Source organism: Hipposideros armiger, unplaced genomic scaffold (assembly GCF_001890085.2).
Source record: "Hipposideros armiger isolate ML-2016 unplaced genomic scaffold, ASM189008v1 scaffold_233, whole genome shotgun sequence".
NCBI classification, from domain to species: domain Eukaryota; kingdom Metazoa; phylum Chordata; class Mammalia; order Chiroptera; family Hipposideridae; genus Hipposideros; species Hipposideros armiger.
The window spans coordinates 1539098-1566128 of NW_017731583.1; the positions used below are offsets into that span (position 1 = coordinate 1539098).

Sequence of the window (27031 nt, forward strand, 5' to 3'; positions counted from 1 at the left end):
CATGATGAGCTCCACCTCTTTCTCTGATTAAGCTGTTTATTCTATGCATCTCTCAGAACACCTCTGGTGTGTTCCCATACTAAAGAGTGGTGAGTTGAAAGGCCACGCCTCTGTAAACTTCTACTTCATCTGCTCAGATGGGCATGGGGTCATCTCAGCTGGTCCCCTATGGAAGAATCTGGCGGGGGTGTGAAATGCATCTTTCCTGCTTGAAGGATCCCTTCATGTGAGTGGTGATGCTGGTGGGGAGCACATCTTTCAATCAGAGGGCCAAGGTACCACTTTCCAAGGTGGATAGTCTGAAGGTCTCATGCTTTGTAGATCTCGGCTTATGAAAGATGGGGCGTAGGAAACGACAGTGATAGTTAATAAGACCTGAGAGATGTACCTGGCTGCATATTTGCAGCGTTGGTTAGAAAGTGCACTATGTGATGCTTCTTCGTTCTCTGTTTTCACCCCTAGTTGCTAATTCAGGGGTAAAAGGAACAGTCACATTTGATACATTTAAAATGGCTTTTAATGGTGTATAGAACAATAAAACTGGCTATGCGATTTGGTCGATCTTACAACCCGGCTTTCTACTTTAAAGAAGCACAATATCTGAACCACCTCAGACAAATTAGACTCCTGTAATCCTTTCGAAGAGCTGGCATTTGTATCCATTGATAATTGATGTTGGCATTTTATCATTACTATTAGGAGAGTCCAACTCAATTACAACCTACCTCCCTTAGGTTAGAGATAAGCCTCTCTCTCTTCCTTCTTCAGGGGAGGAATATAACCACCACCTGCGTGCCCCAGCCAGTCACTCTTGTAAGTGTGAGGGTGGCTGCTCTTTAACTGAACCCAGAAGCCCTACCTTCCCTCCTTCCTTCTTTCCTTTTAGTCTATTGATTTGATATTTTTGAGTAAATGTATTTTGTGATGTGTTGTCACCTGTGCTAACATGTTACATCATTTTCAGATCTGGGTTAGACTTATCTTCTATTTCACAAATGATCTCTGAAATTGCCAAAGCAAACACACCCATCTGCTTTCAGGAAGAAGCTCCCCGACAGGGTCCCTTGCTTGGAAGATCTGATGTGCTTTGTGAGTTCCTGAGAACTTGCAACATTTTGTTATATATTTGTGGAGAAAAGTAAAACCTGGGATATATAAAGAGGAAAGGAGAGAGGGAAACTATGAATGCCAATTCTTTCCTGGAGAGTTTCTGAGTGGAGGAGATGAGTAAAGTTTTATATTTTATGGGGGTAATCTCATGGCATTGGTTTGATTTATTTGCACATTTAATAGGACATCCTGCATTGCATGAGCCAGTCCCTGGGAGTGGAGTGGCATAGAGGCTGATGTGGGTGTGAAACAAAATGATGAACAAGTTGCCAACACTGGCCAAGTAATTTTAAGATCAAACTGCCTAAGTGCAGATAAACGTTTAAGTGCAGATAAAATGGAGAAAGAAACTGGGAATGTTTCAGTAATCAGTGTAATCAATGTAAGGCATTTGACCTTAGTCTTCACATCAAATTCAGATAGAGAGACATGGAAGTGAGGAGTGAGAAGGTGAAAGAAAAAGGTTTCATATAAGTAGGAAGATATGGGCCTGGCACAAGTTATAGATGTTGGTTGATTTTGGTTCGACAAAATTAACCTGGTATGTGGCTTCTAATGGCATTATTTTCCAGAGGAAATCAGGAGGAAGTCATCCAGGAAATCTATGACGAGATCATTAAACATTTCAGTGAAAGATATACCCTGGCAATTAGTTTCATTTGTGACATTCATGCTTATGAATCACTATATTTGTTGGGATGTTGTGAAAAGGTCAAAACTAATTATATATTTGTTATGATGAGCTTAAAATTCTAGCTGTTATTTGCTATCCCGGTTCCCTTGAGACAAGGTAGACTCAATTCCATCCCTACATTGGAGTTTTGAGTGTCATTTTTTAAAGCTTTAATGAAAATGTTTCTTTCATCACTATAATTTGGTTTATTATGCTTAATGTCACTAAATTAGTTTTAAATCTTGGCATGGCTTTATTAAAAATGGTCTCATTTTAATTTGCTACTCTAGGTGCAGAATTCATCACAAAGACAAGGAAAACCAGCCTGTCTCTTCAGAGATATCCTGGAGGTAAATTAATGACAGATCTGCAAGTGCTGAAGACATTATGAACACATTTAAAATTCTCTCTTATGTTGGTTACTTAAAAATCTTTACTCTGTGTGTGTGTGTGTGTGTGTGTGTGTGTGTGTGTGTGTTTCCTGAAATTGTTATACTTTCTTGGTCTCTCACTGAAGAATTTGCCAGCACATGTTCCTTTGGGCAGATGGGGGTGTAAATCCTAAACTCACTGGCATTCGCAATTACAGTCTCTAAAATTGAAGTGTCTCAACAAAATTTCCCTTTGAAATTTGACCTATTCAGTTTTAATATTCTCAACAAGGAGGACTGTATTTGACCTATTTGTTTCTAATATTCTCAGAGACAAAGACTATATTTTTTTCAAAACTTGTGGAAAGTGTCTACATGGCAAATGCTGAAAAGATTGTCATTCATTGTTCAGGAAGTCTTCGTTTATTACCCACTACATGCAAGATGCTAAACATCTTTTATAGACTGATTGATATTTAAAAGAAACATTCAGATTCACCCTTCTAGGAGTTTATAATGAGCTGGGAGTTTATAATCTAATGGCCTCCTATGAGATTGCTAGAAACTCTATGAGGCTTGAGATGCTCAAAAGAGCTATGACATCATCTCGTTTCTATATTTTAATTATGATTTTAATGGCTTGACTTAGAAATGAGAAGTGCTCAAAGAGTAATTTCAAATTAGTAACACAACTAATCTGCAGATTTGGTGCAGAGTTCATTTTATTAAATATTAAGGGTTAGTAATGCCATTTTACTATTTAAGTGCCTTTACAAAGCTTTGGTGTGCTTAAACATTGCTTCTAGGACCCATCCACAGCTATCTCTCTGTCTATTGTATTAAATAATGGTGGGAGATAACTAATTGCCCTGTGGATAGTTCTTTAAAATTTGAGACAAGATTTATACTAGCTCCGAAAGATAAGACTGTAGAGTGCCCTGGCTAAGAGGCTCTGGACTCTGAGAGGTTGAAGTTAGAATTTGGCTCTTTAACCAACAGACAGTCTGACTTTGGGGAGCTCCTTCACATTTTTGCTTGCAGTTTCCTTTTCTGTAATGGAGATCAGAATGCAGAGTACCACATTCCTAAGGCTGATGAGAGGATGCTATGAGGTCATGTATGCCCAGGGCAGAGCCCGAGTTTGGCCCACAGTACTTAGACTAACGTTAGCAGGGAGCAGGGTGTGGTGTGGTTTGATGATGAGGATGGTGGCGCTAGTTACCACTTGATCGTTAAGTGATCATGAGCAACCTCTCTCACCTCTCTGAACCTTTGCTTTTAACTCTGTAAAAAGTAATATTTACTTTAGGATTGCTATGATTATTATACAAACAAATGTTGTGTAACTCATATAATGCACTAGATTTAGCACATCCTCATAAAATGATAGTTGCTATTATAATTATTAACATACGATGGCATAACCTTGGTATTTAGTGAGAACATAACCCATGGAATCTCTGTCTCTATCTCCATCTACCTCTATATCATCTCTGTCTACATCTGCATCTACAGCTATAGCAATAGCAGTATCTTTGATCTTTCTCATAATGGCCAAATGAAATGTCAGTCAACCTGACATTCTTTGGATGAGACTCCTCTTTTATCATCATTAGGTGTTTCAACTTTATTCATAGTACAGTGCAGCTGCCAAGATGAGGAAGCTTTAGGACCACTGAGTAAAATAGACTATGATTTATTGTCCAAATTGAGACACTTTTGTGAGGGGTAGAGGCTGCTTACCCTATAGGACTTCTAATGTCAGGTTGAATGTAGAACTGCTCAGTGCAATCTAGGATGTCTGGGGACTCCCACCAATGAAGAAAAAAGGGATGGGAAATGAAGACAAAAATAAAGGAAGAAGGATATGAATTAAATAGGCAATACATACCCACAAATTCATTTTGGAATCTCAGTGAACAGACTAGGCTATGTAACAATGAAGAAACTTCTCAAACTCGGTATTTTGTGGGTAAAGCTTAAAAGCACATCTCTCTGGTACGCCTGTGATGTACTCTGAGGACACTCAGCTGCAAAGCCAGCCTATGTGTTTTTGGGCTTCCAAACGTCGCTGTGTCAGGGTGGTTTAATGCTGGTTGTTTCGCTCCCAAAGCTTGTAGGACTTTGAGTTACTGTGTGTAAATATAGTATATATGTCTTCACTCCGCTGGATTTACTGTTCCTATGCTGTGCTGCTTCTTTTCTCTACACAGCCACTTTTTAGGAAACGTAACTAGAAAAGACTTCTCTTCATATGCAAGACTAGGCATGGACAACACTGAGCACTGAGTGTGCATTCGAAACCACTGCCTCACCTTTTTATTCAGCTCTTCTCCACCCACCAGGCACCTTCTCGAACATTCCCTTACCTTAGGTGGCATGGCGTGCTTGCCCTAGCCCTGCACACTTGTGACACACCCTTGGACATCTTTGATGAGGTAGTGCCTGTCCTTTCATTGCTCTGTATTGGAGCTCAACTAACAAAGGACGCGAGCAAGTGGATGGTTTACTTGGGTGTCTGTTAGACAGTTTGTTACCCGATGCATTGGCCCCTTGACGTTGGGGAGAGCCATGCATTTTGGGACTGGTAGATGTTGTTTCTTTAAAAATCACACAGCTTAGATAACTCCTAGGAATACATTTCTCAGAACACACATTGCTACGTTATTCCTCCTTTGGAACAACAATCACAGGGGCTCTTGATTAAGGAAACAGGTAGTCCTTTTCAGGTGAGGCAAAGAGTTAAAGCAGTAATGGCCGAGAAAGAGAAAAGAAAAGCTGGTCAAATACACCGGGGGTGCCAAAAAAATGGATACAAGTGGACACTTCGGTCAGCGTGGCTCAAGCAGTGGTTCGCCATAATCAGAAACGTCTGGACACTGATGGGAACTGTTAGGTCTCTGGATGTTAGGTCTCAGAGACCTTGACTTACAGACAGAGTCATGTCTGCAAGAAAACAACAAAATGTCTGTTGGCCTGCACCTGCAGACAGAGTCAAACTTGGGATAACAGAAAATGTCACAAAACAGCTACTGGCTTACAGGCGGTCAGCATTTTCTGTTCAAATAATGCTGCCCTGTCAGCACCGCCCCTATACAACCCTCCTCACCCCCTCTCTTGGGGCTGCAAGTCTCCTTTAGATCTGCATCCCGGGCTGTAGCCATCTTTACTCAGCCCGATAGACTTTCTCTTAATAAAATAGAATTTCTCTCTTAAACTTTCCTAATTTGGCTGACTGTGCACGTTCCTTTACCGGCCTACCTATCAGTAACCACTTTGAGCACCTCTTGTAATGGCAGAAGTCCAACGTGACTTGTATTCATCTTTTGTTATCAGTGTATATTGAGTATTACAAATTTAATGCAGTTTTTTTCTTTCTTAAAATATGTACACATTGCTTTGGCACCCTGTGTATTTTATCTTCATCTAGTTTCCTTTAACCCATTTCCTCCTTATTTGTCTCTGTCCAGCTTCTTCTAGGCTAAGGATCGAAAGCTCTGAGCCCCGAGATATATCAGCAACCCCGTAAGGTTAGGATCAGTGGTGAGTCGTATCTCTTCACTTTTCTTTCCACTAGAGGCAAGAAGGGCCCAGATTGAAATTTGAAAGGACAATAAATCTTCATGGTGAACATGATCTTTCAGTCAACACCGATCTCCCTCTCTCTTCCTGAATATTTCGCCTATTCCTATTAGCATCAAGAAATTACTGAAGGAATAAAGGTTAGATCTAGTTTTAATTAACTTTGCCATTGATTTCTACTGAACTGTGTATGAGTCACTGTTCTTGAGTGAAGGGCGGGAAATCTCAAAGATTAATGGTTGTTCTCAGGGATTTTTCTGGACCAGGCTCCAGATATTCTGCAATTTCTTCTGTTTCTCTCTTCTAAACTCACTAGCTTACTCTGTTATTCACCCCAATACAGAGAGACATGCACAGAAGATATGAACATGTGTGTGCACCAAACATGCTTTCAGAATGAAAATAGAAGAAAAAAAGGTGATTATGTACTGCATTTAGTAGTTGACATAAAAAAATCCTGTTGTACAGTTTTGCCTAGTGTGAGATATATATATATATATATATATATATATATATATATATATATATATATATATATATATTTTAACAAAGTTACTCATAGCCAGCATTATATACCTTGGATGAAAATTCAGTTAACAAAAAGTGAAGAGCTTTTTGGCACATGATATATTTTAGATATTAAAAGTTGATATGCTTCTTTTCCCACAAATTACTATAACAGTATGTGAAAAGATACAGTAATAATTTCTGAAAGGAGCAAAAATATACTGTTACATTAGAAAATGTAAAATTGAATGCTTTTGGCATAATTTTTAGTGAACTGAATAAACTGCATTTCCCCACTAATATGTTATCATTCTAGTCCATCTTCAGCTAGTTGTATTCATTATATTTCTATCTGTAAGTTTTTGATGCAGGCATCTTAATGCATTTTTAATGAACTACACTCTTCTCTATGTTGTTAATAAAATCCTGATTGATCCCAAATCTGAGTGTTTATTACAATCACAAAAAGTACCTGTCCAATATCTGTTACTGCGATTTTAAAGGTGATTTGTTTTCTTTTCATGTCTGAAAATATTTTTGCACTTAAACTCCAAAGGGAGTAGATTGAAAGTTTCTTTTAGTTATAGAATAATCCTACGGAAACCAATGGGATTTAATTATAAGAAATATTGATCCAATGCCTGCTCCTTTCCCGTTTTGTTTTCTATTAGTAATACAGTGAATGATGCCTCAGCGCCCCAGTTAAGCCTCCCCTCTTTCCCTCCCCCACCCAAGGCTATATTAGCCTCCCTCTGGGTTACTCAAAGAACCTTCTAGGTGACCTTCTTTCTTCTTCTCATTCTTCTTTCCATCAATTCTTTCTCTACTCTTAGCCAGGGCGATGGTTACTTGTTAGCCCCATTGCATCCCCTTGCATTTTAGCCACACCAAACTCTCTTTTCCGCTATCATTTTGGCCCTATTTTCTCATATTTGAGTGCCTTTGAATATGCTGCTTAACCCATCCCCTCCAGAAAGGTTTCCTAGCTCAGTCCCAGGCGAAATACTTCTCCTGCATGTTCCCTCAGCTCTGACGTCCACTGAGGAAGTGCTAATCCTGCTTCGAGTAATAGAATGTTTTTCTTTTTTGTTTTACTATAAATTATGCAAGAACAAGGGCCATATTGGCCTTCCTCACCATGGTGTCCCCAGAAACTAGAATGCTACCCAAAATGTGATGGACATTTTTACTTTTTGAATGAGTTTTCCCTTTTTAGTATCCTTTTATCTTAAGCTCACTGATGTTCCAAGTAGCATTTAAACTATTTATAAAATTAGATTTAAAACACAAAGATGAGTGGTCTCGCTTACTGTAATAACTAGGTGTTTGGAATAAATTAAAAGCACTTTTTTAAAAACTCAGTTAGAAATGGCTGTCTGAACAGGTGAGAGGGTTCACCAAAAGAGCAAACTTGTCAGCTGATGACACCTGGTAACCAAACAGTGTGAGTGAGAGCAGGTAAGGGGAACAAACCAACACTGGGACTTGTTCTAGGAAAAAAAACAGCCCTGTTGTTTTATTATTATTTAGAAAGTTCACACAGCAGTTTATTGGAATGAAAGAGAAAAGGCAAAATAAGTGAGCATACAAATTCAATTTAAAAGAACCAGTGTCACTTTCCAAGTAATATCTGTGTGAGTTTTTTAAACTTTGGTATTTCTTATATCTATATACATACTCAGAGTTATGTATGTAGATATACAGAAATACATCACACACTTGTAGGAAATCCTTTTCCCAAACATCTGTGGTTTTCTTCCTGGAAGCATCCTACTTTCTTCCTGAAAAGGTGTTTTCTTGGATCATGCCACAGTCTCTTTTCTCTGAGTTCGTCTCTGATGACAAGTAAGAATACTTGTGAAGGAAGATTTCCCCTTAGTTCTTGACTTTTTCTTTAACTTTTTCTGATTTTTGAGTGATATTCCCAGTTCTTCCATGATGGCATTGAAAGAGAGACACTGGAGAACATGAAATAATAGAGCATCAGTTTAACCGAGCTATCTCCATCTTCTGTTGATCTGTCTCTTGCCTAGGTTTTTATAAATACAGAATATTGGTTTAAGGCAACTCTGCCACAAAGTAAATTCTCGGCCAGTTCCCACACCTCCTCCTCCACCCGCTGGCCACCCACCTTTTCTACTGGGGGAAACTGAGGCAACAAGTTAGAGGGGCAAACTTTGGGGTTTCATTCACCGCCATAATATAAAACTACCCAGGTAGGCTCTCAAAATAGACAACTTACCTTTGCCGAAACACCAAAATAGAGTTAAAATAAGTCATTTCCCCCATTGAGATGACCCAAACATTGAGAGGTTGATCAAGGCATACGGACACTTCAGGAATGCTATAGAAAATGAACAAACCTTCTCTACACCAAGGCTTTGTTTTTTTCTCCCATGAAACCTTACTTTGTTCCTAAAATAAAATCTAATTCTTGATGACTTTCCTTTCTGATAAAAAAAAGAAAAAAAAACAATTTTAAATTGTATATTTTCTCCAGAAAACAGAGATCTGGCAGCAGCAATGATGCAGCTGTGGTGGAAATGAAAATAATATGGCACTGAACTGCACAGCAAAGATGATGGCATCATACAAAAAGGAAACGGAATTGTGATTACAAAATGTTAGACATATGCAAATGGTATATATGTCGATTACAATTACACTGTATGTATTCACATGCACAGTATATACAGGGCATAATGAAACATAATTTGCTGTCCTTTCTTCCAGCCAGGATAAGATCTTTGAGTGATAAATTCCTGTTTGTAGGGATTCCTCTAAAGTAGTATTGGTTTTGATGAGATTACTCTTAAAACAACCTCTGAAGAAATCAAAGCGTTTGGTAAAGTGTATGGAAGTGCAAGCAGTACTCCTTTCCCATAAACTCACAAAATGAACATGGTTGAAAGTTAAATGACAACATGCAACTAGATTTGTCTGGGTTATGGGTGCCTCATAGGAAGAAACTGGTGTCTTGTGTGTGCAACGTCAAGTGCAATCCTTGCATTTCAGTGTACAACATGTATTTTTGAAAGTTTACACTCCATTTTGTTCCATAAAAGAGTTGATGTAGTTTCAATAAGTAACATTTTTCATTTTTCTACTGTATTTGAAAGCCAGACATATATATTTAGATCCTAGATGTAAATTATTGGCCTACCAGACATACAGCTCCAAAAACACTAGTGACCTCTTGTCTCTTACACATAAGTGTTTATAGGATTTGAATTTCATTTCCATTTTCCTATGGTACTAAAAAATGAAAATTCAGGTCACGAATGTTAATTTTCTTTAAAATGGCAAGTGGTGGCTTTAGTGAATTGAGAAGGGTGTCATGTCACACCAAGAACAAGTTCAGTAATGTTTTCTATGAGTTACACTTCAAAAAAATGTTACAGCAAGTATGTCACAAATGAAATGTAATGGTTTTTCTAACATTATGTGATGTGAAGGTTATGTGTTGCCACTAAGATCCAATGGATATTTTATAATGTCATTGTGGTAGATAGTGTTGTGTTGGTGTTTTTGCAACCTTTGCTCAGAAGTTCATTTCAATGGAAGAAGACTACTTTGCACAGGACATTTCTAGTTTCCGGAAGGTCGTTAACATGGAAAGAAGGAGGGAGGGAAGGAAAGAGGCCATTTTACAAACATTTTAACAAATACGTCCCCCAACAAGCTCATAAGGAAGGAGTTATTATGCCCATTATACAGATGGGGGTTTTGCTCTCAGAGGTATGGAGTCATTTGCCCAAGAAGTATGGTTCTTAAAAGAAAAAGCTTGCATTTGAAGTCAGCCCATCTGGGGGCCGGCCGAGTGGCTCAGTTGGTTAAGAGCTTGCTCAAGAGTGCGAGCCCTGAGCAACAGCAGTTCGGCCTGAACTGAGCTGTTGCTGAGCAGCCAACAGGTGGCAGGATGGCTCAGCTAAAACAAAAACAAAAAAAATTGAAGTCAGCTCATCTGACTCCCCAAACTCAAGTGCTTTCACTTGAAATCTCTTATACCTTGATTGATTTTTTTTATTAAATCACTATAAGAACTTTTCTATTGATTCTTTTTTCTATGAAATATATCTTTCTGTTTTATTGGAACTGTTAGACATTTGATTTTAGACATTTCCCTTCGTTTTACGTTGAAATAACCAAAGTGAGTCTCCACATGTGGTTCAGACAGGAGACATAGCCAGGAGAGGGCTTGTGAAGTATTTCCTTTTCTATTTTGGATAGAGAGACAGTCACAAAGCTTATCTTGACAATATGTGTCACTTAAGTTTTTCTTTAAAAACAATGTCCTCCTCCAAATTTTTTATTGCCTTAAAATACAACAGCCGTCTTTATTCTTCTGATGATCCCCAAGTATTTATTCCTTGCTGCCAGTGTCAGAGTGAATATAAATATAGTTTTATCAGTGGTCTGGTTTCTCTGTCTTTGGTCACAAACTATGATTTCTTTTCGATTCTCACCTTGTCTCCAGCTGTCAAAAAGAAAATGCCAAGATATTGGGGCTGACCTTTCTGCTTCCAAGTTTTTCCTGTAGTCACGAGGAAAGATGGGTGACCTTTAAGGCCCCTACCAGCCCTGAGCTCAAGAAAACCACACACTCTCATAACCACAGGAAATGAAACTGTGAAGGTCATTTCTCAGGACGGAGTGACATAGGAGGGGCTTCTATTCATTAATCAACTTGCCTTCTATACTCTCAGAATTAAAGAGACATACAACCCATACAAATTGAGCTTGAGTTAGGATCAAACCTATGGTAGCTTTCCAAAGCTTCTATTTCTAGACTTGGTTTTCATGAACTCCCTCATGTTCATAGAATCATAGAAAAATTGTGTTTAAGCATGAAGATTTAAGTTCCTAAATTCTAATTTCATCAGAAAGTATATGACATAGTGATGTTCACCTAGTGCCTTGCTCTAGAGCAGCGGTTCTCAACCTCCCTAATGCTGCTACCCCTTAATACAGTTCCTCATGTTGTGGTGACCCCCAACCATAAAATTATTTTCGTTGCTACTCCATAACTGTAATTTTGCTACTGTTATGAATCGTAATGTAAATATCTTTTTGTTTTCTGATGGTCTTAGGCGACCCCTGTGAAAGGGTAGTTCAACCCCCAAAGGGGTCGCGACCCACAGGTTGAGAACCGCTGCTCTAGAGGAAGGGAAAATGGGGGTAGGCTACCCCAATAGTATCTCCAAGTGCTTTGCAGATTGGAAATTTCCTCTGTAGCTTTCATTTTCGGTCCTCCCACTTTTCTTGGTGGGTGGGGTTCACCTTTTGAATGGCTATGCAGATATGATCACAGATTATATCCATAGTTGTAAGTTGGCCCCTGGTGTCAGAATGCTGGAGTTTAAATTTCAGCTATGTTGCTTGGTAGCTGGGTTATACTGGGCAAGGTGTTGATTTTCTCTTGGACTCAGTTTTCTTATCTGTAAAGTGGAAATGATAGTAAAACCCTTTTCATAGAGCTATTAGGAGGATCATTGAGCTGATGTATTTAAAACACTTAGCACAATGCCTGGAATGTTGTAAGTATTCCCCTTCTTTAAAGTAAAATTTTATATATCACTGAAAATATTTTTAGTCTATGGCACTTGTTGACTTTTTTTTTAATAGAAGGAACACTGAAAAGTTGAAGCTTTTATCATTTTAGCCATCATGTGCCCTTCTATGCACCAATTTTTTTGAATTGTATATATTAGTGTTTTAGTTCAAGTAGGTTCTATACATACTTAAAACATAGAATTTTCCATGCCTGTTATGACTTGTTTTATTACCCAGCACATAACTTACAATGTTATGAATATAATGAAATAACTTTCGTATGTTAGTAATAGGTTTTCCTATGTATAGTAATAGGCTTTATGACAGCTTGTGTCTTGCTCATGAAGGATAGGTGCTCGACTACAAGGAGGAAATAAAAACGATCTACAGTTCCTTGCCATTAGAAAACAATTACCGTCTCCGTGCTTATGAACCCATTTATAATAATGAATCCCTATGATGATAAGTTTGATAGGAAAATTCACTTATAGATGAATTTATACTAATAAACTACGTTCCTGCCTTGTATTCTGTTTCTGACACTGTCCAGAGATAAAGTGGTGTGTGTGTGTGTGTGTGTGTGTGTGTGTGTTCTCTTAGAGAAGAAAGGGAACTGAGAAGCAGAAGTTAGACTGCTAGAGGTTGCCGCCGAAACTTCAACTACAGCTTTAGCTCTTTTGGTTTCCAAAGGAGAAGGGCTTGCTTGTTTGTTTTGCAGAAAGCCATGCTCTTCCGCACCTCTTCGTGCTCGGAGCCCCCATCCTTCCTTTTCCTGCTTTTTCCTTGGCTTACCATTATCTTCCTCCTTGGTTGGTTTCTTTTTATAATTGCTGGCATGACACCTCCTTTGGATTAACCCCCAATATTGGATTTCTTGGTACTAGTGTGAATCTGAGCATAAATTATCTTCTCCCCTGGCACCTTCATCCTTGTATTGCAAACATTGCCTGGAAGGGGTGGGAAGAACTCATCAAGTTCTTCTTGTTTTGTGCCTAAAAATAAGCTGCCTGGGAAAAAAAAAAGTCTGGGCGGGAGAATCATTTTTTTTTTTAAGTTGTCAGTAAAGCTCTGTGTTAGAATTTGATTTGAATGTGAAATATTGAGAAAAACCCAGGCTAGGCTGTCTGGGATTGACTTTCATAATGTTGCAAACTTGGCATCGGGTTGATGGATATCAGCTTGATTTCTCATGTGTATTTAGCTTGTACATAATCAGGGTTTCCTCTCACTGGTGTATTTAGGAGAACTATTTTGGATGCATACCTTGAAGGGTTTTTCTGACAAACTAGTTTTTAGAAGCTCTGGTATAGCCAATAATATAATACAAATCTTACATTTTATATAGGTTTCTCCCTACTTCATTAGGCTCCTTATTTAAAGACACTCGAAGAGCTCTGTGACTTTGTCTAATAAATTCCCATGTGACACATGGTAGAAGGATTTGGATAATATTGTCATTTTATAGGTGTGAAACCTTTCATTTTATGTATAGAGCTGTAAAACTTTAAGGCAAGCTATGCTTTGAAGCTTTTTTATAAAACCATTTTCAGTAAAATATAGACTGTCAAGGAATAAACCTATTCCTGAGAAATAATGGGGTTATTATTGCTAGCTATTATTATTTTCTTGGTTTGGTCAAATTACTGCCATAGTTCTGTGGAGACAGTATTTCACAGATTTTTTTTTTTTTAAGCAAGAAGGACTAAGCATTTACCTTCTGACCATTCTTAAACTCAGAGGAATAATGTAGGGGCAAACCTAGAATGCTTAACATGTTTTGGGAGTAGAGTCGGGATATGTTAAGGAATAAGGACAGAAGAGCCCTATTTCTATATTTGCTGAGACTTTGGAAAGTCTGGTCGCCTATCTGCACAAGTGTTTTATGTCTTCACAGAATAACGGATGATCCAAGGGCCGAGATCAGGCTTTGGTGATTCCCCACTGATTACATGAAGGAAGGAGGGAGATTCTTGGAGTAGCTACATGCACACCAACTTTGTGTGAAGTGCTTGTGTTCCAAAATTCAGGATTTGGGTACAATTTACTCTGGTTTTATCAGTTTTCTGTGTTCATTCAGAATCCTTAGACCATTTTTCACACAGCAATCCTTAGAATTAAAAAAAAAACACCCCCAAAAAACAAAAAAGGATCTGAGGGGTTGAGAGTCAGCCACCATATTCGCTTCTAGAATGGTGGTTATGATGAGAAGCGCCTGAGAGCTAATGAGGAAACTGATTCTCACCTCCTGAATCTGTGCCAGAAATCTCAGGGGGGAGGAAATCCAGATGCTGAATGAAGACTTCAAAGAGGGGGTCCCCACTTATGCCCACCTGTGACCCAGACGCCATTCTTTGCCCACCCTTTTCCCTGCACGTTTGATATTTTAAACTGGCACTCCATAGATGACTGCTCACAACAGCCCTGCCTTCCCTACGGCGGCAGCACGTAGACTCTGCTAACACATTTTTGCTAGCTTCTTTTAACCTCTGTGACGTTCTCCCCATCTCTATGCCCCTTTACCTCTCTTCTCTATTTTCTTTGTTCTCACACCTGGAGCCATGCCAACATCTTTGCCCTTTGAGATCCTAGATTTAAGCTTCTAATTCTTTGCATGAATGCATGCCCTAGAATTCTGTTTTCCCATCTGAGCTCCTTCAAGCCATAAAAAATATACCTATGAGGGATAAAAAGTTACTTCATGACACTGGATGCATAAGGATCATCTCTCTTTGGTTCTTTTTTATTTAAATATTTTATTAGAAAACTTTTTCTTCCATTAAAATAAATGTAAGTATATTGTGGAATGACGTGTGTGTGTGTGTGTGTGTGTGTGTGTGTGTGTGTGTGTAATTTATTTTTAAGAATTCTTAAAGAAGTTTTTTACCTGGGGGCTGGCTGCCCAGGGCTGGCTATTCCCCCAACCTCTTCGGGTAAAAGGATGTATACATTCATTCTCCTTTAATATTAGGGATAATTTCACAGATATCTTTGAAAAATGAGATTAACAGTGAGGCAATGTAACATTTTGGTATTAATCCATGTGCTTTTTCCAATTCTTCTGAAACTCAACCCTTTTCCCCACTTTTAAAGTTGATGCAAGAGCTTTTACCTACATTGCCCTCAGGGTAGAGATGACAGAAAGAAAGAGTCGAATTTGCAGCTTTGAGTTCTTAAATAGACTTTTGTGGAGCTACAGAAGCCACTGCAGACTTTGAAGCTAGTAATTATGGTAGCCAGGTATTTGAAAGAAGGAAAAATTGAAAAGTTTGCTTTAGAGCCTTTAGGATCCAGTATATAGGATTGAGGGTGGGAATGAAGATAGGACTGTTCTGTCTGCTTTTAAGAAAAAATGTCCAACCAGGCGATGGGAGAGCCTACATGCTGAGGAATACTTGAGAAGGGCTCCCACCTGCTATTTCAGAAGTTAGATACCCATGGGGTAGAATAAGACAAACAGATGTGGGGACAGACAGCCTAATAGATGTGGGAATCTGGGAACACAGAGAAATTGTGCCCACCCTCTGTCCCAGGCTCGCGAGGAAGCAGGCACTAGAGAGGAGAAATATCATCAGAGTCCATCATCAGGCCAGCTGGACACCATCCCCTGGGTCTCCCAGGGCCTCTGAACAGTGGTCAAAAGCAGCTGAAACTTCCTGCCCCAATAAAGTTGGCACAGAAGGGAATGGAGGCTGCAAAGTTGCCCACCCAAGCCTGTGGCCACCGAGCAGAGGGTTGCTTCTGCTTCAGACGGGCCTCACTTACCTGGAGGTCAGCAGCTCTCCTTGCTTACAAGTGGCAAAAATGTGGTTTTGGCTGCCAATCCAAAGTACCCACAGTGCCTTTCTCCTCTCTGGAGTTATTGTCAGAGGCCAGTGTGACTTTTTTCTCTGACTCTCTGGCTTCTCTCAGGCTCCCCTACATTTCCTGAGCCTATCTCAGCCCTGTTTGTAAGCTTGGAGCCAACACACTTTCTCTGAATATTGGCCTCACATGTATATGACAGGTGCTCTGAGCTGATGGTCTGAGATGATGCTATGGGGCATGGCTTTGTCTCACCTCACGGAGAAGCAGGTCTGGTCCTTTCAGCAACTTAGAGACTGTTAGGTCCATAAAAATAAACCTCCAAGAAATTCTTTGTGTGTCCCTTCTTATACAGAAAACGGTCCTTGCCTCAAGGTAAATTAACCCTAATGGAATGTTTTCATTGTCCACAGTGTATGTGTGGACTACATGTAGAGTTCTTGGGGTACCAACTTATGCTGACATGTAGTAAGTATACGTTTTCCTCAATTTATAAACTGGGGTGTGCAAAAAAAACCTATGTGATGCCGCTAAAAAAATTATCATAGATATTACCTTAGCTTAGAGGTCCCCATCTGCTAGTAGATCTTGTCAACTAAGGTAACTCACTTTTGGTTAACAACTAAATTTTCTTTTGGTTTATGGCTCAGTTAATGTAGGCATCTCCTCACCTCCCTTTTCCTTCTCTTCTTTCTCAGGGGAATCTGGGCTTAGAAGAGGTTTGAGAGGGTTGGGGCAGTGAGAGTGGGAGCAGCTGGTCCATGGCCACCCTCTGTCCTTTTGACTTCCACTGTGGTGTAATATCCTACTAGGCCATGGGTACTGCTCTCTATCTCTGCCATGTCCTCTGAGATGCCTGTGGTCCCATCATGGTCTCCATGTGAGGTCTACACCTTGAGTCTTTTCCACTCCAGCCTCAATTCTTCCAGTCCACTGGTTCTCTCAGCCCTTCCACAAGGCTCTTGGTTGAGAAGGGCCATGGATTTTTAGATGCATCCCCTGGGTTGAGCAGGACTCTCTGAAGATGTTCGTAGGCTCACTTCCTAGACATTGTAATTCTACCATTCACGAGAGGGTGGGATGTAAGAATTTCCTGCAGGTCTTGCCATCTCCTGGGCTACACCCTGTAAGCCTAACAACAGCAGTTTCTGCTCTGGACTCTCTGAACTTGCCTGAAGTTTCTATTTTCCTGTCCCTCCAAGTTGGGATTTTTCTCAGGGGTGATCATGATGTCATCACAGGAATTTGGATAGCATCTAGGCTCTAATGACTTCTCTCCAACTTTTTCTTTCTTCCCTAGTGGTCAAAAACTGGTCAGGGGTAGGAAAATGAGGTAGGAAAACATCATGATACATATTTCTCCAACCGTGGTCCTTTGGGTTTGGCTCTTGCTAATTAGATACATTTTCTGAATTGAAACAACTAACTTATTTAACAAAACACTTGGATCCTAAGACTGAAAGCCATGATTTTTAAGATTTTTGTCTGTGCTACAAATCTGTAAAGTGAACTTAAAACTCAAAAGCTAAGAGTGACTCATCTCTAGCTCGGGAGCTGTGCATGTAAAACCTTGATGCTTGATGGTGGAGGAAGGGTGGGATAAAAGCAATGGAAAATAAAGGCACATATTCCTTTCCTTGGTCTCCATTTGTCTCTTTTTAGCAGAATTACTTATGTTTTTCTTAGAGTAAAGCCTTTCCCATGCATTCCAGCCCCACTGATCTCCCCCTTTCTGGGTTGTGATTGAGTATGTAATCAGTTCCATAGCTCCAAATAGCTTCTTAGGTACATGCCTTGGTTTTTGTTTTTAAAATTTTACTTATCTAGCCTGTAAGCTTATCAAAGGCAAGAATGATTCTATTTCTATAACATTCACTATATTTGTAATGATTTGCTTATGATTAATTGGATGGGAACCCTCTTACTCTTTGATGTCATAATGGCTGTAGCCCATTCCATGCGGAAGTACTGGGGCAGGGCAAGGTACTTTTCTTTATTAAAATAAGGATTTAACATGTCTGAGATATGTTATTAAATACATATATACACAATCTTATTAAATACCCATATTTATATATTTTTATAAATTTTTAAAGTCTAGTAGAAAATAGAAAGAAAATAAAATGATTGAAGCAATGCCAAAAAAAAAAAGCTTGGGAATTATACATACATATTTATAAAAATATATTTTGTATGCTTATATGTTTATAAAATATATTTTTATATATAATATATATGTAATCCCCAAGCATTTTGTTTGTTTTTTGGCATTGCTTCTATCATTTTATTTTCTTTCAATTTTCTACTAGACTTTAAAAATACCATGGTTGGAAGAGAATTTTAAATGTAATCCCCCCCCCCGCCACAGATGAGGAAAGTGGTGAGGATGGGGGATGTGCAATAATTCGCCCAAAGACACACAGCCATTCAGCGTGGGAACCTGAATCCTTGGCTTGTGATTCCCAAGTCATCTTTCCAATGGGCCATAAACATTTTTCAGCATTTGTTCGGTTTTTAAGAGAGTGCCAACTTGTACATTGGAAAAGACACTTGTAAATGGATGTTAACTGTTTCCTGGACTCTTTGTTAATTGATGAATGTTTGGGTGTCCAGGCAAAGGAAAGCCCCTTTGCACACTTAGAGAAATAACCTGATTACAGAGACTTCTCCAAATAGCTTATTAAATGAGGTGATCAGAATACAGAAGGAATGAAGTTGAGGGCACCTGGAAGCACTGGCTGCTGTGCCGAGTGACACTGAGGAAAGGAATGCCACGTTAGGGTGGTTATCTAGGGACGGTTGTTTCGTTTCCTAGTGCTGATGTCTGGTAAAGGCTATGTGATCAAGGGAACTTGTTTTTTTGAACTGGAGAAATCTGAATATTTGGAGTTTGAAATTCTCCAGTTGAAAAATCGGGCAGAAAGAAAGTGCTGGTCAAGCTAAATTCACAAGTTTTAAATGATAAGAGGAACTACAGTAACTTCATTACATCACTCAGGTCTCGCTCCTTTGTGTGTGTGTGTTTCTGGATGTCTACCTTGTGACAGTTAGCCCTATTTGGGCTGGCACCTACCAAGCTCAGATTCTGTCAGGCGTGAAAGCACACAGCACATCTGCAAAGTTGGTTTTCTATCACAAGAAAGCCCTTATCTTTGCAAATAGAATGTCGTTGAAATATTTAAAGGAGAATCCTATTTTCTATGAGATCAGTCTCTATGGAGAGAATTTGGAGAGCAACAATGTTTTTAATATGCTTGTGCATCTGGACATAAAATTTCATAACTGTGAAAAGCCTAATGAGATGGTTCCTAAAGTTAAAACTCCAGCACCAAGCAGAAATTTTTCATTATCGCTAAGAGTTAATTAATAATGCCATTTGGCACCGTTAGATGTACAGAAAATTGTATAAGAAATAAGACTGCTTCGCTTTCCTTTTGCCTTTCAAGGCTGTTCAGGCCACTTTTAAATTGCTTACTGGGAAGTAGACCTTACAATAGAAGGGTCATGGGCTTGGAAACTAATCGATATTCATTGTTTTGCTGCTTTACCACAGATGGCTCATCTAGAGCATAATATAATACTAGTCAGAGGTGGTGTGGTGTTTGCAAATAATTTTCCTTAGATAGGTTTATAATCATATCATGCAAGTGATTATCCTAAGGGCATAATCTCTACCCACCATGTATTTCATGGGGGGGTTCCAATTTTGCTGGAAGAACTATAAAATAATTCAATTCATAATTTTAGTCTAAAACAGAATGAGCTTTATTTTTTCTCTGATTGCATTAGCTTATAGACAGGCTTGTTAGGAAACAAATTAGATAACATTACGTGCTCCACGGTTGTTGATACACTTGTTCAATGTTTTCGTACCTCTCTGCTCTCCTCCTCATGCTAAATAATACTTTTCAAAGTATAAGCTACAAGATACCCTGCCTGTGTTAAGAAAAACTCACACGTACCACCAAATTTGAAGTCAAAATGCTGTGTTTAGTTTTAAAGAGAACTCTTGCTTCATAGCCACTTTTAAGTATAACAGCCATATTTAGGATGGCTGGGAAAAAATCTTATGTAAGAAAAGCTATTTAAAAAAAACAACAACACTTGTATTGGACAGTTTTAATGAAAACTCATGTACATGACCTAATTTTAGAGAAAACTGCTTATTAAATCAAATTTTTATGAAAACTCATGGGCACAACTAGTTTTAAGCCTTCACTTTCAGCTTTTGTTAAAAATGCCAGTTCCTGGACTATATTCACTGAGGAGGAATCTCTGGAGGTGGAGCTTATCATCCGTATTTTACGTATTTTGCCCAGGTGATTTTTGAGGTACCCCAAAATCTAGGAACTGTATAAATAGTTTAACTATAAAAATAGAGAGTTTGAATTTTTTCTTTCATGTTCAAGCCCTTTTTTTTCCCCCTAGATTTTACTTAAAATGCAATGGCGCCTGGTGGTGTCACTTAGTGGTCATTGACTTGATGGCAAGAATTGGCTGTCTGAGAGCATGTATACAGGGAGAAAGGGGAGTGGGTAAGGACCCTCAGTGTCCAAAATAAATGGAGGTTCCTGAAGGAGAGAGAAGGGCACAGAGAGAGCAGTAAACCATCTGTTTGATCATTTTGAGTAGGTTTAGCACTTATAACTAAATATGACGATTATCAATTGAATACAGCGAAATTTCTGTCTCTAAGATGTGCACAGTTTCTTCCTGAATTCTCCCTTCAAAGGGTGTATTGCATATTGAATGCTAAATACTAGCTGCCTATCTTACTTAGAATTAGTCATCCTACCGCTAGAATCAATCAATAAACAGCAAAGGCTTATGTAGTGCCAATTATTCATGTAAGATGCTGCTTTAGATCACCACAACACACTAGAATCAACTGAGTACCTTAAAAAGTACTACTGTCCTGCCCCAATTCTAGACTATTTAGATTAGAATTCCTAGAGATGAGGTTCATAACTTCCACTATAGATTGTCATGTATGGCCAATTTTGTCCTTCTCTTGGCTGCAATGAACTTGCCGTTGCTTTTTATTGCTTGTGTGAAGAAAAGTGGGCTTAGAGACAGTTTGGACTTCTAAATTGGAAAACCTGGTTTCCAAACTGATTTTGTTTTAAGATGCATGATAAACTGTACTTACTGCCTGTGTGACCAGAGAACAACACTTAATTTCTCTATAACATCTGTTAACCAATATTTATTAATAGGGCTCTTATAAATTATTTCATTTTCTATGCCACTATATTACTTCATTTAATTCTCACAGCAAATACTGAGGGTGCCAAAAAAAATGTATACACATTTTAACAAAGGAAAACTGTATTAAAATTGCAATACTCAATATATACCAATAACAAAAAAAATGAATACAAGTCACGTTTGACTTCTGCAATCTCAAAGTGGTTACCATCAGCGTCCAGACACTTCTGATTATGGCAAACTATTGCTTGAGCAACATCGACCAAAGTGTCTACTTGGATACATTTTTTTGTCACTTCTGGTATAAGTCAATGTATTATCTTCATTTGACAAATGAAGTCCTAGGACTGAAGCTCAGGGAAGTTAAAAATTACCCCAAATCATAAATACTATTATCTATTGAGTGGCGACTACATGCTAGGCATGGTATAAAGTGTTTTGTAGACTCTTACTGCATAAGATACCTATTGTACCAGCGTTTCTTGAAATATGATCTGTAAACACTGGTCTGTCAAGATGCTTTGGGAAAAAAAAATTCTGTGATCTATTAAGTTTAGGAAATGCTGGATATTTTTTCATCTTGTTGAAAAGTCTAAATGCATCCCAGATAACATATTACGTACACTGTTGTCACTCAATATAGGAACATTTAGCATAATACTCCATGGGTTACTGGATCACAAAAATCTTATTTGACTAACACCTGTTGGTGGAACCTATTTTAAAAAATACTCCTTCAACACAACTTTATGAGCTAGACACTGTATCCTTGTATCACATATTAAGAAACCAAGTAGCTTTGAAATTCAGTCCCTTGTCTGCATTTACTAAGCATTCATCTGTATTAGAACTTGAACCTAAAGTGCTACTGATTTATAAATAGAAAATTATCTTCTGTTTCTAAAGCCTAGGACTCCAGATAGCTGACTCTGATATATATTTCTGTTAGTAAAAGTGAAATAAAATTGTTGAAAGGATTAAACGTAATGTCATATGTGAGAAAATTTTGAAAGCCATAAAGTAATATATACATGTCAGAATTGGGTAGTATACAGCTTATAGGAGTATACAAATATTAATTTTTGGAAAGGTTCATTTCTTTATCTCAACCTCTGAATTACACTTTTAAAGGATAGTGGCCATAGAAACTGAAGTTTTGTTATTGTCAGCCCTGATCATTTATGCTTCATCAATCACCCGTTTATTATTTTTGGTAGCATTTGTGGTTTATTAGATAGTCCTTGGGAATATAAACTTTTGTAATTTCTATATACAGAACCAATGAATTATGAAGCTAAAATAATATAATATTTAACATGATATCTGATTCTACTGAGTTTAAAAATGTGAACTCTGAACTAGGGCAAACAGTATGTTGCTTTCACTTCAGTAACAACAGTAAATAAATGTTAGTGTAATTTACAACTATTTTCTTAAAACTACATTTATTTAAATAAAAAAGTAAGACTGAAAAACAATCAGGGCAAGAGTCAACTTTCCCAAACATGCTTTAGTGGAGACATACAGAGTTGACGAGAGAGACTTGTGATTCAAAAACTGGGACCCATTTAAAGCTAAGCAAAGAGAAGGCAAAATGTTACATAACTGCACAGATGGCATGTTTCTACTTCTGAGAAATATGGTTGGGGGTGAGGGGGTCACTTCATATGTCAAAATGTGATCCCATTAACGAGAACAAAGAACAATTGCTCCTATACTGGGGGAAGATGAAAGGTATCTTCAATTCCCCTACTCACTGTGAAGAGGACACAAGCCCAGAGGGACACAGATAGCCTCAGCCACAACAAATTAAATATGCAGTTGGCTTCCAATGTCACCAAGCTGAGTTAGAGGGGGAATTATTTACAGCACTTTGAGTGTGGGTGGAAAATAAATCTACAGAGATCTGTAACTAATGTGTATGGAAATCCTTGCCTCTATTTTCTCCTCCTTGCCCTTCTCCCCAATGCACTTGGAATGAATGGATAATGGCAAAGGAGGCAGAGAAACGAGTGTGAAAGTGCCAATGCTCAGAAAAGATTGCTCCAAGAACAACCACTCTATCCTGGGTGAGTGGGAAGGGAATGAAATAACATCTCGTGAAAAGATGTTCATCAGTGCTAAGAGAGAGGGTGAAGTGAGTGGAAAATAGAAGATGCTGTGCATTAATTCCTAGCTGAGGACCTTGCTTGAAGCTTGCAAGAAATAACAGATAGCTTGAACAACAAAAAAAAGCCTCACAGTTCCTTAGAGACTCTGAGCACACTATCTTTCTGAACTTACGGATAGTTGTTGAGCTCTACAAGTCAACGTTACTGGCGAGCCTGATGTTAATGAGTTCCTACCCAGTAACTCACTGTGCTTTCCTGAGTGATGTTCTTATGCAGCTCATGCTCTTTTGTGACACCAGAGGTTTCGAGTTTCATTTTCCTTTTCCGGATCACATTTTTTTTTTTTTTTGCATCTTCAAAACCTAAGATATCTTTGAGTTTTTGTCTAAATAATCCATTTTAAATTGTGAAATGAATTTGAATTAAAAATCAACGTTGTTCTGGAATTAGAATGAAAGGGTAGGGCTTTGGGTTGTTTGAAAGTGTGTGGATCTACAGAACATTTCAGACAGGGAGAAGGAAATAGGAAAACACAAAGTTCACAAGATGAAAAGTAGTCCATAAAATTAGCGTTTTGTTTTCATGTTTTGCACTGTGTAATGTCTAAATTGTCTAAATCTACTTTTCATGAGGAAAGAGTTGCTTATTTTTAATGTATGAAGACAGAGCTAAGACAACTTGGTGGTACAGCGTATTTCTCTACATACACACATCTCTTGGAGTCTATAGGCCTCAATTATATCCCCGTTTCAACACACAATGCACATCTGTTTCCAGTGCATTGAATTTAACATCTAGAGTACACGAGTTTTTCTATCTTAAAGAGATACGGAATTATGACTATTTATGCTTTGTAGATACAGATAGCACTGACAACGCCAGTTAGGAGGAACAATATCCTCTGGGAACACTTTTTTTTTTTCCTTTTAACTGATTACACAGTACGAACTGAGAACTGTGTCCGAATCCCTCTCTCCTCTTGAATTAATTTGCCACATTCTAAATCCGTAGATAAAGTGGTTCCAGAAGTAGAGTTGGTCGGATGGGTTTGTTTACACTGCAGTCCATAAAAGAAACAAAAAGCCTCGCATGCAAAAGAAATGAGAAAAGAAATATAGAAAAATGAATAAATCAGAAGCAAAAATGAATGTTTAAATGAAAATTTAAATCAAATGAAGCTGGCAATCATGAGAAGCACATTAAAGCATAACATATACAAGCTTTTATTTGTCAAATTAGTTGCATAAAACAAGACACCTCCAGAGCAAATTGAAAGTTAAAACAAAGCAGACCGGTCCATTCTCCCTTTTAATTGGACAGTTTTCTCTAACAGGGTCCAGGAAAGGGTTGCTTCATGTTCTCACAGTTGCCTTGTGATTTGGGGAAATTTTTCATGATGAAACCAGTTTACAATCAATCAACCCGGATTTGGGAGCTTTAAGGAGAGATTCCATGTGAGGGGAGTGGGACTAGTGTGAGATTATTCATCAGAACTGGCTACCTAATTTGCATGGCTCAGTGCAAAATTACAATGTAGGATCCCTGGTAAAAATGATTAAGAATTTCAAGACAGTGATAGCTGAGCATTAAAGTAGCCCTGTTTATAGTTCATCGTCTTGACATTCTAACAATATCTTTAAATTCAATGGGTGGCCTAATATACTACAATGGCCATGAGTTCTGTATTTTATTTATTCTAGTATGTCTATGAAGGAATCATCTTTAGTCACATTCATCTGATTCAGAATGTAAACTGGTACGATTTCCATCAAAAATAAAAGAAAAGACAAAAGCAGTTGGCTGTTGAAATCAACAATCATCCTAAATATAATTTTGGAAAAACAAAGTTTCTAATATATTTTATTGTCATTTTGTGTTGTTTATCATATTCCTAGCAAAAAAAATAAATAAATAAAGGTGAATTATCTTTTACAAAGTATACCTTGATAGAGGTAAGTGCTAAGTTTCAAATATTATATTTATATATTTATATAAATTGCTTTGTATCAGTACGTGGGCTCAGCATCTACATTAAGGGATGGTAATATTTCTTTCAAAGATCTTTTTATATCTTTTCCAATTTGGGATTTATTTCTTTCCTGCTGTATCCAGGGTTTCTATCTTATGAGCAAATAACTATTCCATAAATTAACTGAGTTTGAAATTTCTGTACTGTCATTCCTAATAGCACTAACTGGATTTAATGGATAAGGTGCTTTGCTTTCTTTTCCTCGTTAATAAGTGATGGGACTGAAGTCTCAGCAGTGCCTAACAGGGATTCAATAGCTCTTTGCTCTGACACAAAAATGACTCTTCTGGGCATCTAATTCAATAGACTGTTACCAAAAAAAGTGCAAGCATCCTTAAAAAGCAAACAAACCAACCAAACTTAAGACATATAATAATAAAAACTACCCAGGTCTAGAAAGAGAGAACTCACCTGTTCAATGTCATTGTTCTTCCGTGATTTGTATATAAATTCTCCGATGGCTACAAATACAGAAAGGACCAGTCCAGCAGCCAGAACAATGAAGATGCCCCCAATATTCTCTACTCCCAGAGCACTGGCCTCTTTGCTGTCTTCCTCGGGGCAGCCATTTCCCCGCCACCACTTCTCTTTCATCATATGCAGTTTCCCCTCCTCTTGTAATTGAAGGATAGCAATAGTAATTTTGTCCCGGTAAGGAGAGCCTGGAAGTAAGGTCATTTGGATATCGGTCACCAAAAGGTGGAAGAAGATGTGAAGAAGGATTATTGTCTTAGAGATAACTATTTTTTGGCTGTTGGGAAATCCACAAATTGACTGGCAAAGGGCACAAAAGTTCAATCCTATAATTTGAAGGCTCTAAATAATTGGAAAGGGGATAGCTGACCTGTTGAGATGAACTCTTGCCCAGACTGTCTGTTCCTTTTAAAGAAGAGTTGGGAATTCTGTGATGTACCTCTGCTTCTAGTGAGGTTTTCATGAATCTTTTCCTACATTAATTAAGAGGTTTCATTGTTTAGAGTCTACTTTTTCTAGGCTTTTGATTGATATTGTGATAGGCTGGCTAGATACTCACTACTGTCATTTCCTCTTCTTCCAACGGAGTAGATGGACATTTCCCAGGCTCCTTTACAAATTAGTGGGGTGATGTAACCAATTTCTAGCCATTGGGAGCTAAAGTGATGTAAGATTATTTCCAATCCTGTCTCATAAATCCTCACAGCATAATTCTCTACTTTCCCTTCCCCAAATACATAGCAAAAAGAAAAGGATTTCAAGTCACTAGGGGTAGTGGAACCACCAATTCCAAGGAGTTTGAGTCCCAGGATGACTGCATGAAGCAGAGTCTCTTTCAATCCACTTTGGACCAGGACAAGGTCAAGAAATAAGAATTTATGGGCCTGCCGAGTGGCGCATTGGTTAAGAGTTGGCTTGGGACGCCAGCTCTGAGCAGCAGGGCTCTGGTTCGGATCCCACATGAGGGCCAGTGATGCTGCCCTCTACAGCTAAGATGGTGAACAACAGCTCGACCTGGGCCAGTGAAGCAACATCCTCCACAACTAGACTGAAGAACAAAAAGGACAGCAACTTGTCTGTTCCCCTCCCCCAATTCTCCAATAAAATCTTAAGAAGAAAAAAAAAAAGAAATAACCATTTACTGTGTAGGCCACTGAACATTTGCAGATGTTGGTTATGGTAATTAGTCTATACTGACCAATACACCTATTAATATACTATTAAAAATAGGTTTTAGTTAATTCAAAGGTCCTATAAAATTCAGTTGTTTGGAAAATTTGCAAGGCCTTTATTGACATTTTTATACTCTATCTTCCAGTAATGTCATGAAACTTTTAATTATGTTCAAGGTAAGAAAGCACCAACATTTGCCTGTGGCCATAGCTTGCCCAGTACTGGCTTCCTATGTCAATCAATGCAAAGGAAGAGATGAAAGGATGGGAAGATTCATTTACTCAATATCTCCTTGGAGGCTAAGAAGTGTTCATATTTCTTCTACTTAGTAGGAGTACACCCTGGCTCTTTCTGTTTGCAAACTTTTAAGTTTTGGATAGAAATATTGGCTTGTCGGAAAAGTCATGATGCATTTTTGCAACAAAAAACATAGAAAAAA

General features: G+C 38.3%; 1 protein-coding gene across 5 annotated transcripts in view; it reads right to left on the reverse strand.

Annotated features, from left to right (window-relative positions):
• Positions 1 to 7736: 7736 nt before the first annotated feature.
• GRIK1 (glutamate ionotropic receptor kainate type subunit 1) overlaps positions 7737 to 27031 on the reverse strand; it is a 366775-nt gene continuing 347480 nt past the window's right edge. For 2 of the 5 annotated variants that reach the window (XM_019654979.1, XM_019654978.1), the window contains 3 exons: positions 25357 to 25607; positions 8607 to 8693; positions 7737 to 8201 (listed from right to left, as the gene is read on the reverse strand). In XM_019654979.1, the coding sequence (XP_019510524.1) occupies positions 8046 to 8201; positions 8607 to 8693; positions 25357 to 25607 (494 nt within the window). In that variant the 3' untranslated portion in view covers positions 7737 to 8045. Of the gene's footprint in view, positions 8202 to 8606; positions 8694 to 22356; positions 24001 to 25356; positions 25608 to 27031 lie in introns of those variants that run through there. The other 3 variants (XM_019654982.1, XM_019654980.1, XM_019654981.1) reach the window with 2 other exon arrangements.